General features: G+C 34.5%; 1 protein-coding gene across 1 annotated transcript; it reads right to left on the bottom strand.

The window, feature by feature from the left end:
- Positions 1–1,728: 1,728 nt before the first annotated feature.
- LOC143623606 (uncharacterized) lies at positions 1,729–2,619 on the bottom strand. Its single transcript, XM_077094466.1, has one exon. It carries the CDS (start codon positions 2,617–2,619, stop codon positions 1,729–1,731), a length of 891 nt encoding a protein of 296 aa, XP_076950581.1.
- Positions 2,620–13,825: the final 11,206 nt, after the last annotated feature.

Raw genomic sequence — 13,825 nt, 5'->3', positions numbered from 1 at the left:
CCTAAGGAGGTGATAATTTATTTTTTTTCGTTTCCTAGCATGAAACAAATACAAATTTTCCCTACAACACATGTATTTAATTGCAGAAGATTAAAAAAAATAGCATAAATTGGAAATGTGACGTCCATGCATAAATACACTAACATGCCTTTCGAGTTACGAATCCATATGATTTATGCTGAAACAACAAACACAAAAATATTGTAAATTGGAAAGTGACATGAGTGACTCAAATGGATCAAAAGCCTAAAACAACAATCACCAAAAATATCATGAATACAAATACACATCAAAATAAAAAAAAAACCTTAAATTAAACTCAAACAATGAGCAATTAGTTCAGAAACCCTGTTTAACATATGCAAAAGTTAACTATGTGCATATGCGTAAATTAACTGTTTACGTATGTGTATCTTAGTTCGTATTATTATAAAAAAAACCTTAAAACTGTCTAAAAGATAATCGAAATAGTATAACCATAAATTCATATAACTTGTTATAAATGTAATACAAAAACTAACATAATTTTCAAGGGGAAAATGCAAGATTTGAGTATCGACAGTACGAACTTTACATTAGTTCTTGTATGCTCGCCGGAAAAAAAATCAACAACCAAAAAAGATATTCTCAACGTCAGAGAATTATGGTGAGAGATATGGAGAGAAATTTTGATATTGATATTTAAGAAACAAATTGATTGGTACGATTAAGAAGGGAATTAGCTGAGGTTGTTTTGAGTTTTTATTTTATGGTGTTCCTAAATTACCCTTATGTTCAAATAAGATTAACCCTAGAAGTTACAGATTATTACTAATGTGCCATAATGTCTATAAACCATTGATTATGCGATCTAATGGCTAAGATGGTCTCATAAAAATATGAGTTCCTAGATGATACTCATCCTATATATATATGTATATATATTTGATATTTGAGTTATTTACACATATCGTTCATGTGGTAAGCCTAAATAAAGTGTTTGTGGTCTAAAGTTTGTAAGTAATAAGATGAAAAGTAGGGTGGATAACGGGTTAAGCAGATTGTGAGTAAAAGAAAATGTGCTAAGAGGAGGTAATTTTGACATGTTTACTTGTCATTGGATCATTTGGGTAATCATTAAACGGATCAAACGCCAATAAAGCATATAGTTTATAATAAGTAATATGCACATTTTTATATTTACGTTATAAATAAATAGGATTTTGCTACAAATTTACCATCTCTCAAAGAAATTATCTCACACATAGAAACAAATCAAGGAATAGCACATCATCATATGTGTTTATAAAATCACTATTATCTTATCATAAAATCACCATCATCAAGTAAAATATCAAACACCATCATATTCCTACCACCTAAATTAGAGAAATGGAATATAGGTGCTCATCAAAATCTGTTCACCAACGTCAAATAGGATAATACATTATAGTGTTAATCCCGACTAGTTAGCGTCCAGCGAGTAAAATTTGGGTTAAATTAGTAAAACATACCAAACTAAGATCTATGCAAAATAAACATAACATCAAATTTCAAACAGGAATGAGAAGAGAAATCTTTCTCTTTTTACTCAACTGAGACGCATTGTTAGCTAGAAATAGACCAATTAAAAGGATGCATCAACAATGGACACACCTATTACAAAATGTAAATGGATACATCTATTGCAAAAAATGTAAAATCTGCAAATTTCATATTAGTTCTATACAACTAGATCGAGAGATTACCTTAAGGAATAGATTGCTTCAAATAAAAACGCCACTCATCAATATTCGCCATCTTCTCATCATCCATGCTCGGTACATCACGTGTCTCTAGTCTTTCTATTATCTTTATAGTCTTACCAAGAAGCTTTGCTGCAGACTTCACACTTGCCTCTCTTTTCTCTATCACACTTTCATGGCATCTCATTCTTATAACCCGTGGTAAGTTGGTGAAGCAAGCACATAAAATGTCTGCAATCATCCCATTCAAAAGGGAATGCACCGGCTTGTTGGTAATTGGTTCTATGTTGCTTTGGTATCCAAGCAATATTGTTTGTGTGATGTGGTACATTGAATTAGCAGCAATCAACGTCTTAGGAGGGTTATCAACCATATCATCCTTGGTGCTTTTGTTCATTTCACTTGTGATAATTTCTTTAGCTTTATCAGAAAACCATTTAACAACCTCTACTGCTGTTTGCCCTTTAGAAACACTTTTAGCTAGAGGATTATTTAACCACCTGCGGTTGTTTTCAACCTCATGCCATAAAACCATAGTGGTCTTTTGAATATTAATTTCATATTCATTTACACTACTCATGCTTTCTTCCACAAGATGGGTGAATGAAAGACCTTCACCAACACTTCTTAACAAGCTCTCAACTTCGTCCTTATAAACATCTGGGAAAGCAATAGCAAGGCATGCCAAGGTCACTATCGGTAAGCTCCAGCTATTAACAGGTTCAACAGGAAGCAACGATTGAACATGATCGCTGTCAAAGATCTCTACTCCTTTGAATCCAGTAGATGTCTCTATAAGCTCTAAAAGATTGTTGTTTTGTTCTTTCTCAGCTTTCGATATGAAAGCATTCATAGACTTTGAAATGCCCTTAAGTGTTCTTTCAGTAAGTTCCATCTCATTTTCAATTTGTAAGGCGTAACTGCGGAGGTCTTCATCTATATAAGTAGTTCTTGAGGTAACGAGTTGAGTAAAACAATTGACTACGAATATGGGGACTATTGTCACTACTAGACATATCAATTTGCACAACATGACAATCAAGTTTTGAAATCCAATGCAAAGGCTTAGAATGATACATTTTGAATTATAGACAAAACTTCTTAATCGTTGGTAACTTGATAGAAAAAGTACAGGGCTTTGTTTCCACTCATGCAATTTTTGGGTCCAGTACTTATAGATTTTAAAAAAACATGAAATAGTTTCTGTTCCATTTAGTGCCCAACTTGAAGTTGAAAACTGAAAAACATCTACATATAGGAGCAATGGTTCCCACCACCACTCCAGTGGACTGTATTAACCAAATGGCAAGTGCTGATAGCTTGTATGGTGATCCATCTAGACTATCTGAACCCAGTAGCTTAATACTGTACGTTTCAAACACGTATTTGTACACCAAAAGAAAGTTTGTGACCGAGACCACCACACAAGCTACACCAGAAGTAGTGGATAATGGATTACTAGCCATCCCAAACTGGGGACTACCGGTTTCTGCCATGACCCAATACCTTCTTACATGTTGTTTTAGTTTCTCAACTATAGACATTTGATTATGGTGTAGACATTGCTCATTTGTATATACTTTGTTTGCGGCTTGATATTTGTATTCTAACATTTTCTTAAAAATTGGAATTTTTAGAGATGAAGAGATCATCATTATCAATAACACGAGGATCATAGAAATATAGATGTATCCCATCATGATATAGTTAGTCTCCTCGTTGAACTTATCTGAAAGATAACATTCACAACGATGGTGAGAAGGAGAATAAACATACTTATTACATTTTCTAGCAGCGTCTTGTTGTCCATAGACACCAAAGAAGGCATTAAGTTAGCCGTCATCGTTCACATGAAAGCCAAACTTCCTAGCTTACTTCCTTGGTCCAAGAAAGTTGGCTCCCCACTATCAAGATCAACAGGCAGTTTCATTGCGATAGTTATAACTGTTATAGATGCGGCATTGATAGAGAAATACTTACATGGAAACCAGAACTTTTTATTCCAGAAACCGTGCAACAAATCGGCAGCCATGGCAAGGATACAGAAAAAGGAGGCTATTGCAATGTACATCCCAATCCATACCATAGGCTCACTAAACCTGTCACTGATTCCGAATCCCACATCTTATCATAGGCATAGGACAGTACGTCGGTGTCCTTAACGGTCATATTTATGCTTGATTGTAAGATGTTTACAATTTTGGAGCATCTACCAGCTGAAAAATCGTATGAACTCATGTTGGGATTTTTTAGCCAAGTAATGAGTAAGTCGAGGTGAATTATCTATAAATATATATTGAATACGTGTGGTCAAACTTGAGGTTTGTCTTTGACTCTAGTCTCTAGAAGCATGTGAGAGTGAGAAGAATATTCCTGTCAAACAACTTATTTAATAGCCCAATTAGGCAGTATTCTTTCGGTATTTACGCAATAAATTAACGCGGACGGTGTTGAAATGGATGAAGGCCACCTTTTGTGCTAAGTGGTTCATTGTTTCTAGAAAAATAAAATTTAATTATTAAATCTTTTGATCCAAAAGTATGCCCAGCCTCCTTTTAATATAAAAAAAACTTTATACATATAAATATGTACATATACAATGTCACCATTTCTATCAATTTGTCAAGCCACCACCACTAAACCAAATGACCGTGGTGTTCACACGAGTGAACCAACACCACCACATATGAAATCGCTAGCGAGAGATGAGGGCTTGGATGGGGAATACGAGATGTGGGCGAGATGGTTGTATAATTTGTGCACAACCCAAATCATAACAAATAAGTCCATTTAAGCATATCATTGTTTAAGCCTAATAATTTTCCATTTCCTTCGGTCTAAAGTTTTTTAACGATTCTTGGGGACGGCATGGTTATGTTAATGCATAAGTTAATTAGGATTAGTGATGTATTTTTCCACACTTGAAAACCAAATGTGAAATCTGAACATATCCACGGATCATTCATGCAATTCTTACTATATATTTCTTTTTTTAATTTGTTGACTATTATTTAAATTCTTTTTTACTTTAATGAAGCCAAAGAACAGGATAAATGTGAGTACTAACAAAATAAATGGATTATGCACTTTACTGATATATCACTCATTTATTTTCTAAAATAAGAATTTGTCACCAAAAGTATAATAAGTCTTTATGTTTTTTAACTACTAATAAATAAAGGATTGCTTAGGTGCTCTATATAGGATGAACCAATGGTAAAAGGTCATCGTCAGCTGACCGGACCTAATTGTACGGAACCCTTTAGCGTTTCTAAGTTATCTCTAGTTCCGGGGAAAACTCACGCGCCCGAAGGGCCACTAATAGTAAAATTATCCTGGGCGCCCTCAGGATCGAACTGGAATTCACAAAGATCCCAGTCTTCCTTCATTGAGCCACACAAGCCCCCTTCAAATGTTGTCAATGGGGTTTGAACATGGCTCTCCATTGAAATATCCAGGCTTCCTACTACTACACCACATTGGAATTCATTATACAGTTTTGTGGTATGATTCATGGGTTTTACTTTTTGTTTGCTTCTTGTAAAATATAAATGATGTTAAACAACTATGTACAAAGTAGTATATATCATCGTCATCATGTAATGTTGTTATTCTTATAGCGAGTGCGGGTACCGTACTGGTATTGTAACAAACGAACCAATACGTACCAAATTTTTAGCCAAGTCCCCGTCCAAGCGTGTGGTTTCGTCCATTAGTTTGATTATGAAAATGAACTATGCAGGTCCTGGAAGTTTTTTTAAAAAGTGTGTATTTCTTAAACCTGGATGCGAATTAACCAAATGTAGCGAAAATTTTTATAAGAAAAAAACCGTAGTGTTTCACATGTTATTAAAGTGCAAAAGAATGTGGTAGCTAGCGTTTAGTGTTAGAGATGAAAACAATCAACTAAGATTTCTATGTAGATATTGATAGTGGATTGTATTGTAAAACGCTAAAGTTGTTAGGTGGTTTGAAATGAGGATTGATTGATAGATAGCAAAAGAAAAACTCAAGCCAAATTCTATCGAATTTTCTCATACTTTTGTGGTTGTAATGATGCAAATTAAATATTTCTAAAGTCCAATCAAATGTATGTTTATATTGTTTATATATTGTCAACTGACCTTCGAGCAAGATCACATGGACTCATCCTAAGTTATAAAGGTCTATAGGAATAGAATTGTAGGATTGACATCTTTGAAAGTTAGAAAGGCCTTCAGGCCAAGAATGATTGTACAATTTTAACAACATTTCTACATGACATGTTTGTTTTTTCGTTTTTTTAGTGACCTCTAGTAGCAAAAAGGTAATGATCGGGTTGGAACATTAAGGTGAAGATAACTTATCACATACATCTATAGTTTGGATTTTTATAGCAAAGTTTCGAACGGATATAAATCTGTTTTAATGTAATATATGTATAGTCTTCCTTTGTTTTTTAGTATATTATCTAACATAAGTCATGCATAGGGGAATAGGCGGGTTGCACTTATATTTAAAAAAAAGAAGAGTTAAGTGTCATTTTAGTACATGTGGTTTGTCTAATTACACAACTTTGATACAAATTTTGAATTTATTGCAAATGGCTACCTCACATTTCTAAACCTTGCCATTTTAGTACATTTTTTAACTCCGTCTAACTTTGTCCGTTAAGTCATGGGTAATTTGGTAACTTCGCTATTTTATTTATTTTTTCATTTTCTTTTAAGCTGTCCCCCCCCCCTTTAATTCCTTCAAATCCCTAAATACCATTTTGATCATCTGCATCTGCTTTTTTGTTTACCCCTATACTCAAATCTTTTATACCATATTTTCTCTCTAAATTTATAGATAACTTTTATCTTTTAAACATGAAAAGTATAGAAAAGAACATGTAATCTTCAACCTTGCAACCACCATGAACCACCAGCCACCTCCACCCTTGTCAGTCGTCACCATAATGGACCGTCGGCCACCTCCACCATAGTCTCCGGCGAGAGGGGAGGATTACAACCATCTTTCTCTTTGTCTGTCACCACCACCACCACAGTTGTAGGTTTTCTGGTGATAAAACGACCACAACAGTACGTTGTCGATTCCGACACCTGATCTCGTTTCCGGAACTAGATTAGAGTGTTTAGTGAGCATGCGGTGGTTGTCACTAGATCTGGTGCAGATAGCGAGAGAGATCGTGGGTAGGTCGGATATGGCGGAGGTCGGAGTTGGTGGCCACCGACGATGGTGATGACCTACGGTGATTAGTAGTGGTTGATGATGGCTTCATAACATAAGATTCAATGTTGGTTTAAGCTTCCTTCTGGATAAAAAAGGGACATAGGATTTTGAAAGATTTAAAAGGGGAAGATCTTTAAAAGAAAAAGAAAAAATAAATAAAATAGCGAAGGTACCAAAATACCCCTGACTTAACGGACAAAGTTAGACGGAGTTAGAAAACAGTACTAAAATGGCAAGGTTTAGAAATGTGAGGTAGCCATTTGCAATAAATTCAAAATTGTATCAAAGTTGCGTAATTAGACAAACCACATGTACTAAAATAGCACTTAACTCAAAAAAAAAATACAATGAACCAGTAGGGGATACAATGATTAGTGGACTAAGCAACTATTATAAGCCATGGATATTATACAATGATTAGTGGACTAAGCAACTATTATATGATCCTACGTAGTAATAGTTACGCACTGTTACTAATCATATCCTACTATTATAAAATAATAGTAACAATAGTTACAAGACTTAAAATTTCAATCACAAGACTCGCAAAAAAAAGGGCGAAAGAAATAGAATACAAATGTCACGACAATTTGAATGGCTGCCCCTGTATCACGTTTCGGAGTGGTGCAAAAGAAATAGTTACGCCAAGGTCCGAACATAGAAAGCTTAGCAAGATTTCCATATACACATGTCCGCTTGGAATATGTAATATGTGTTTAATGAAGCTAGGAATGTTGATTAGTTCTTCATGTAAGTAATAAATAACATGAATAAAAAATAAATCTATGAATCTGTTACAACATGGAGAGTAGTAATCGCAACAGAGAAGGATGTAGACAACATGGTTGTCAGCTTGGTCGAGTTCCCCTTTAGGATGTATAGTTAAGGATTGTGTTAGGGTTCTTGAAAGGAGCCCGGTTTAGGAGAGAGGAGGCACACAATATTGTTATGTGTGTGTGATTAGGTTATAATGTTAATATTTATCTCTCTTTATATACATCCAAGAGGAAACCCTTTATTAGTTAGTTATATGTAATATGGCTCATCAACAATTACCAAACTAATATATGATAAGGTATAGTTAATATTTTGATCTATTATAATATAAATGATTATAATGGCCATATATAAATATATATAATTATATATTTAATCTTACATTCTCCCACTTGGCCGAGTAATCATTTATTATGAGTATTAGATAAGCCTGATCAGGAGTTAACACTCATTTTAGCTTTAATCTTAAACTGGAGCAGAGAAATACAGTCATTGAATTGAACATCAGCTCAAGACCCCCATTAATCATACCACAATCCTTATTTAAAACCTAAGTAAAACCTAAGTAGTTATGATCAAAATTTTCAAGTAAGCCCTTCAGAACATTTGATTTGTATATTAATTCGTCTATATGTCATTATGCATGCATAACATATTAAGAGACGTAAAAAATCAAAACATATAAGGAAGTTTAATAGTTAATCATTCATAGTATGATATGCAGTTGCGCATAGTCATTAATAACCCGTCATTATTATAAGTGCTTTCATAATATTTATGGATGAGACTTTTAGTTATCGGATCCTTAAGCATATCATGAATGTATTCGATACGAAAATTTAGATTCCTTAATTTGTTCATAAACGAATAATTAGTTTCATATCGAAATTTAATGCAGCACCTCTCGAACTGTTACTGTTTGAGAAAACATGGTAGCTGACTTTATCACAGTAATTTTTCAATATATAATTTATATGGAGTTAATAAACTTATGAGTCCACTGATAAATTTCAACAACATTTATCGCTAATTGCGTTGTGATTGATCAACATATTATGTCATTATAACTTTGATTGTTGTTATCAGTTTATTATGACTCCTCCACGGGATAGATTTATCTGCTGGCATAAGAATATATCCCGAGAATTACATTATGTTATCTTTGAATATAACAAAGTTTAGAGTAATCAACCGGTTTGAGTTCACACTTTTCTTTTGTTTTTTTTTTTAAATTATCTCAAATTGTTATGATATCTATCATGTAAGGGATATTAAGATCTATCATATCAAAGTATGTATGAACAATGCTTTGATTTATGTAACATATACTTGTCAAAAGAATGTAATCTATATAAGGACACGTTTGATTTAGCCGCTCCCACTCATTTTAAGGTAGGTACATTAATCCACTTGGTTCTTGATGAACATAATTGTATTAAGATTTCATCACATTATGATGTTGCATAACCCATATACGGATTATAGACTAAATGTTCTTTGACCTTCAGTTTATAACTTTTAGGTTGTTTTATGAACATACAAATATGTAAGCCAGTTGTTATGGAAAGTTGTTTTAATGTTCATCTAATGTAACTCTAAACTATTTTAAGCTACTTGAAAAATGACGATCCTCAAAGAAATATTTTGTAATATAGGTAAGAAGATTCTTTGATGATTTATTCCCTCTTGAATATAACTTTTAATAATCAATCATGCTTCTTAGTGTCTTAACATTTGTGTTAGGATTTAGTTTAGTTATGAACACCCTTATGTGTTTCAACAAAATCTCAAATGTTATTATGAATTATGGAGTCAATTTTGCTAATAATAGCTTTATTCCATTTGGAATATTGATTGATATTAATGGTTTAATTAGAAGAGGTTTGATCAGTAAGCTTTCCAACATCCATTTTAACTTTAGTTAGGGAGGTTACATAATCATCAATGTTAGTAGGTTTTAAAACCTAGATGGCCTCCTGAGTTGATTATTGGGTAATTTTAAAAGTCTCGGTTTTATGGATTAGCTCTTGATTTGATTTCATTAACGTCCAGATGTTATAATAAACTTAGGGACATATTTAGAAGAAATCATAATACGTATATATGAATGGATCTCTTTAAGACTGTTGACCATAGAAGACAGATTAGATACAAGTAAATAGCCTTTTAAATGATAAAAGAATTACGTTTGAAATTCCGTTTGAATAAGTTCCACGAATGTCAATGAAATATAACTTATGGTGGACCCATACCTATTCCTTAAGCCAAGTAATGTTTTATGGCATTTAACACATGATTAAAATCACTAAGAATGAGATTAGATGAAAAAATCACCATCATCAACCATGTAATGATTTCTCATGAAATTTGGTTTTAATGGATGAATTTTATAAGTCTCATTTGTCTTTTGTTAAATTCTTATTGCATAATAACAAAAGTTGTGAAAGCATGTAGTATCATCTAGTTCTATTTTATAAATGTTTCAATCCAGATACTGATAACAAATAATATGAGATTTTAGGGTAAGAGTGACTTTATGTTGGTTATGCAAACCTCACAACTGTCATAATGTAGCTTAAGTACTGATACTAAATTCTGATTGATCTCCAGAATATTCAAGGTATCATAAAACATAATTAGAAGACAGTTTTTCATGGTTATAATATCCTTAACATTTAAATTTTGTCACCAACACTCATGTTAGTTATTTGTTGATATTAGTAAAAAAACTTATAGAACTAGACTCAACCTATCATGTTAATTGGAATATTAGGATTAGCAGACTTAAATATCATTAATATACGACTACTGTTTTAGCCAGATGTTCTTTTGAATTATGGATAGCCTTGTTACTTATGCCTAATATAATGACATATTTTTACAATGAGACTTCTCCTTAGAAAATTTAAAGCTGGAAGTAATACTTGTATTTTGTCTATGAACCTTAGAATTATCCTCTTTAAGGTTTTAATGGTGGTGAGTTGAATAACATCTTATGTTCCATTGCCATATTCTTTTCTTTTACATGTGTTGCTAATCAACATACTCGTTTTCCTTTTGTACTTATTGTTTTGGATAAAAATCAGCTAAGGATAATGTATCAAAATCTGTTTATGTGAGGTCTAGTGCTACGATAACAATAACAATTATATGAACGAAAATGGAGTGAACACAGTGATTTGTTGCGAGGAAAAACCTTTTGACCTTGTTCAGATCAAAAGAAAAAAACCCGGGTGATGACATCTCGTCAATCACCGGTTTATTAATATCAAAAAGTGGTTACAAAAGTTGTGGAGATTAGATCGATGTTACAGTAGTAGCTAACGTGTATAGAGAGAATAGTGAGTTCTGATCTGAGTGTGTGTAAATACAAGTGTCATATCTAATCGATCTTATCTCGATATATAGAAAATAAATACAACAATAAGTCTTATCTATTCGCCACTATCCCACTAGTCTTCCAACGTCCACTGATCACGTGCTTGTAGCCTCCAAGTTGCGAGATTTTAGGTGGACCAAGTCACATAGCCGTTACTTCTGTTGAACATTAACCTACACACATGAAACAATTGTTAATAATATTAACCTATGAGTATCCTTGATCTTCGACATGGTTCTGGAGCTCTTCGGGAGGATAACTGATCCAGACATATCTTCAAGGATAATATATCCTCAGCAGAGAAAATATCAGTCCTAACAATTGCCCCCAAAATGGCGGGTGATAGTGGAACACAACTGTCATTTTGAATTTCAAACTTCTGCGAAAACTGGATGATGGGACGGATCGCCAGACATATTTACAACTTGGCCCCCGAGATAATCATAACCGCCTATATATGCCGCTCTATATCTTTCTTATAATCATATATCCAAGCGACGCATCAGGTATCCATCTCTTCCTTCTCTTATTTTCTTTGTCTTTGGAATAATGTCTACTGTTTCGTCTTCTTCTTCCCCTTCACACCATTCCGAATAGGCGTTGACAAATCTGGATTATCTGAGATGCGACCACAAACCTGATAGCAAACCCTTCTATCGAAATCTTAAGCTAACAAACCCCGAAATAGACGAACTCGAACATTATTTCCGTCGGGAACGGAGTTCCGTCCATACGATGCCGGAATCCGAAGCGACACTTACTCTCAAACCTGGGTTTGTATGCCGGCTTGTCCTTTCTTGATCGGTTATCGCTATCCATTCCCTGCCTTTACCCAAAGCTTTTTCGATTCCACGGGCATATCCTATATTCAGGCTATGCCTATGGTGTGGCGATTTCTTAGCACTATAGAAAGAATCATTAAAGAACAAAAGATCGACTTTGGTCTCCCAGAGCTTTTACATCTATACACCCTTACTACCCACGGTCCTGCCCGCTTCATCTTGAAATCCAAGCCTCGACAACCCCACCCGATCTTGAAAGTGACTTTAAACGATCTCTTCTGGAGGAACCAATTTTTCTTTGTAAAACGTGACTCCATACCTGGGGAAGTGACCTTCCTTCAAAGTGGGTTAGAGAGGGTAAGATCCCGGATCCTTAGAAAATAGTAGGATCCCTGATGCCTTAATTTTAACTATGAATCTTCTTTTTGTTTGCAGTGGACAACTTTGCTTCTTTGGGTAAGTTACCTGGTAAAGAAGAGAAAACAAAACGGTTCCTTGCACTGGATACCGAGGTTAGAACCTTTCAAGCCCGCTTTGTTGAAGCTTTCTGTGATATCTCCTCGGGTTCCAGTATGTCAAGTAAGTTTATTACAGTAATTTTAAGGTAAATAAAATTAGTTAGAATACTTATTTGTTAACTTATCATTTGTAGGCGCCAAGAAATCCCAGAAATCAGCTAGTAAGTTTTCCTTAGAAGACATTGATTGTATGGTCACCTCCCCGGACATCAAGAAAGAAACTTTGAAGGCAACAACCAGTTCTGAGCTCAAGACCGCAACTACCAGAGCCAAGTCAGCTGCATCCAAGAGAAAGAGTCCCTCTGATCCCGAAACCCACTATGACACGGTCCTTAATGTAAGTATCCTGTATCCTGTTATATCGATTTTAAGGATCCAATATCCTCTTAATTTTTTCTTCTCGTTGGTTGTAGGCTATGAATGCTTTCAAAGAGCATTATGAAAAGGTCATCAGCCAGATGAGTGAGAAGTTGTCAGGGTTAGGGAAAGCCGTGGTTGCCAAGGACAAAGCCATGATCCAACTTTCCAAGGACAAAAACAGTTGGAGGATCAGCTATCCTTAGCGGAAACCCGGTACCAAGAGGCAGTGAAGCAGGCTACAAACGAGGCTAAGATGTGGGCCGCTAGGTCGGTGTTCCAAGCACGGATCAAGATGGCGAAGGAGGCCGGTGATCCTGCTTTCGATAAGACGACCTGGGACGTGAAAAAGTGGAAGACTGCCCTGGAGGCTCTTGGTGGCGAAGATGATGAGGAGATGGCTGAGGAAAACGAGGCTGGGACTAGCGGTGTCAAGGAGGTGGCTGAAACCGGTGAAGGAGAAGGTGCTGCAGAGGGTGAAGACGCAACATAAGTGGGCGATGAAGGATATAAAAGACAAGGCCCGAGCCCATTTTTTTGTTTGTGTTGATGTTTTTTATGGATAATTTGTAATAAACAATAATAAGTAGGGTTTAAGGATCACAGATCCTCAAGACAATTCTCAGGGGTACTGAAGGTGGATGGATCCTCTGTTTGTGGGGATGAAACCTTTAGTGCCTCTGACTTTTATTTTCCTGCATCTTAAGAACAATTAGTAACCTTTACTTAACCCGGGTGGATGGTCCATCTTTAGTATGGTGAAATCAGGGTTAAGAATTTTGGATAAGTCCAAGTGACTTATATTAATAATAATCTAAAACTTTTGACTACTTGTTTGTTATCTGTTTTTTAATAGCTTATTTAATATAGTCTTAGTCTTATTGAGAATTTGAAGAAATAATTCTGAGTAAAATTTTTAGGATAGGATATCCTTAAGAAAAAGCGATTATAGAAATTTTTGGATGTAATATCCTTAGAAAAATAATTAAAAGTTATAGGATAGAACATCCTTAAGAAATAAATCAAAGATGTTAAATCCTTAAACAAAAGGATATATAAGGATCCTAGTCAGAC

Source organism: Bidens hawaiensis, unplaced genomic scaffold, assembly GCF_021521415.1.
Source record: "Bidens hawaiensis isolate Kalapana, Puna unplaced genomic scaffold, B.hawaiensis_p1.1 tig00003506_1, whole genome shotgun sequence".
Classification (NCBI taxonomy): Eukaryota; Viridiplantae; Streptophyta; class Magnoliopsida; order Asterales; family Asteraceae; genus Bidens; species Bidens hawaiensis.
Note: the sequence above shows the minus strand (reverse complement) of the source record. Positions and strands in the feature narration are given on the sequence as shown.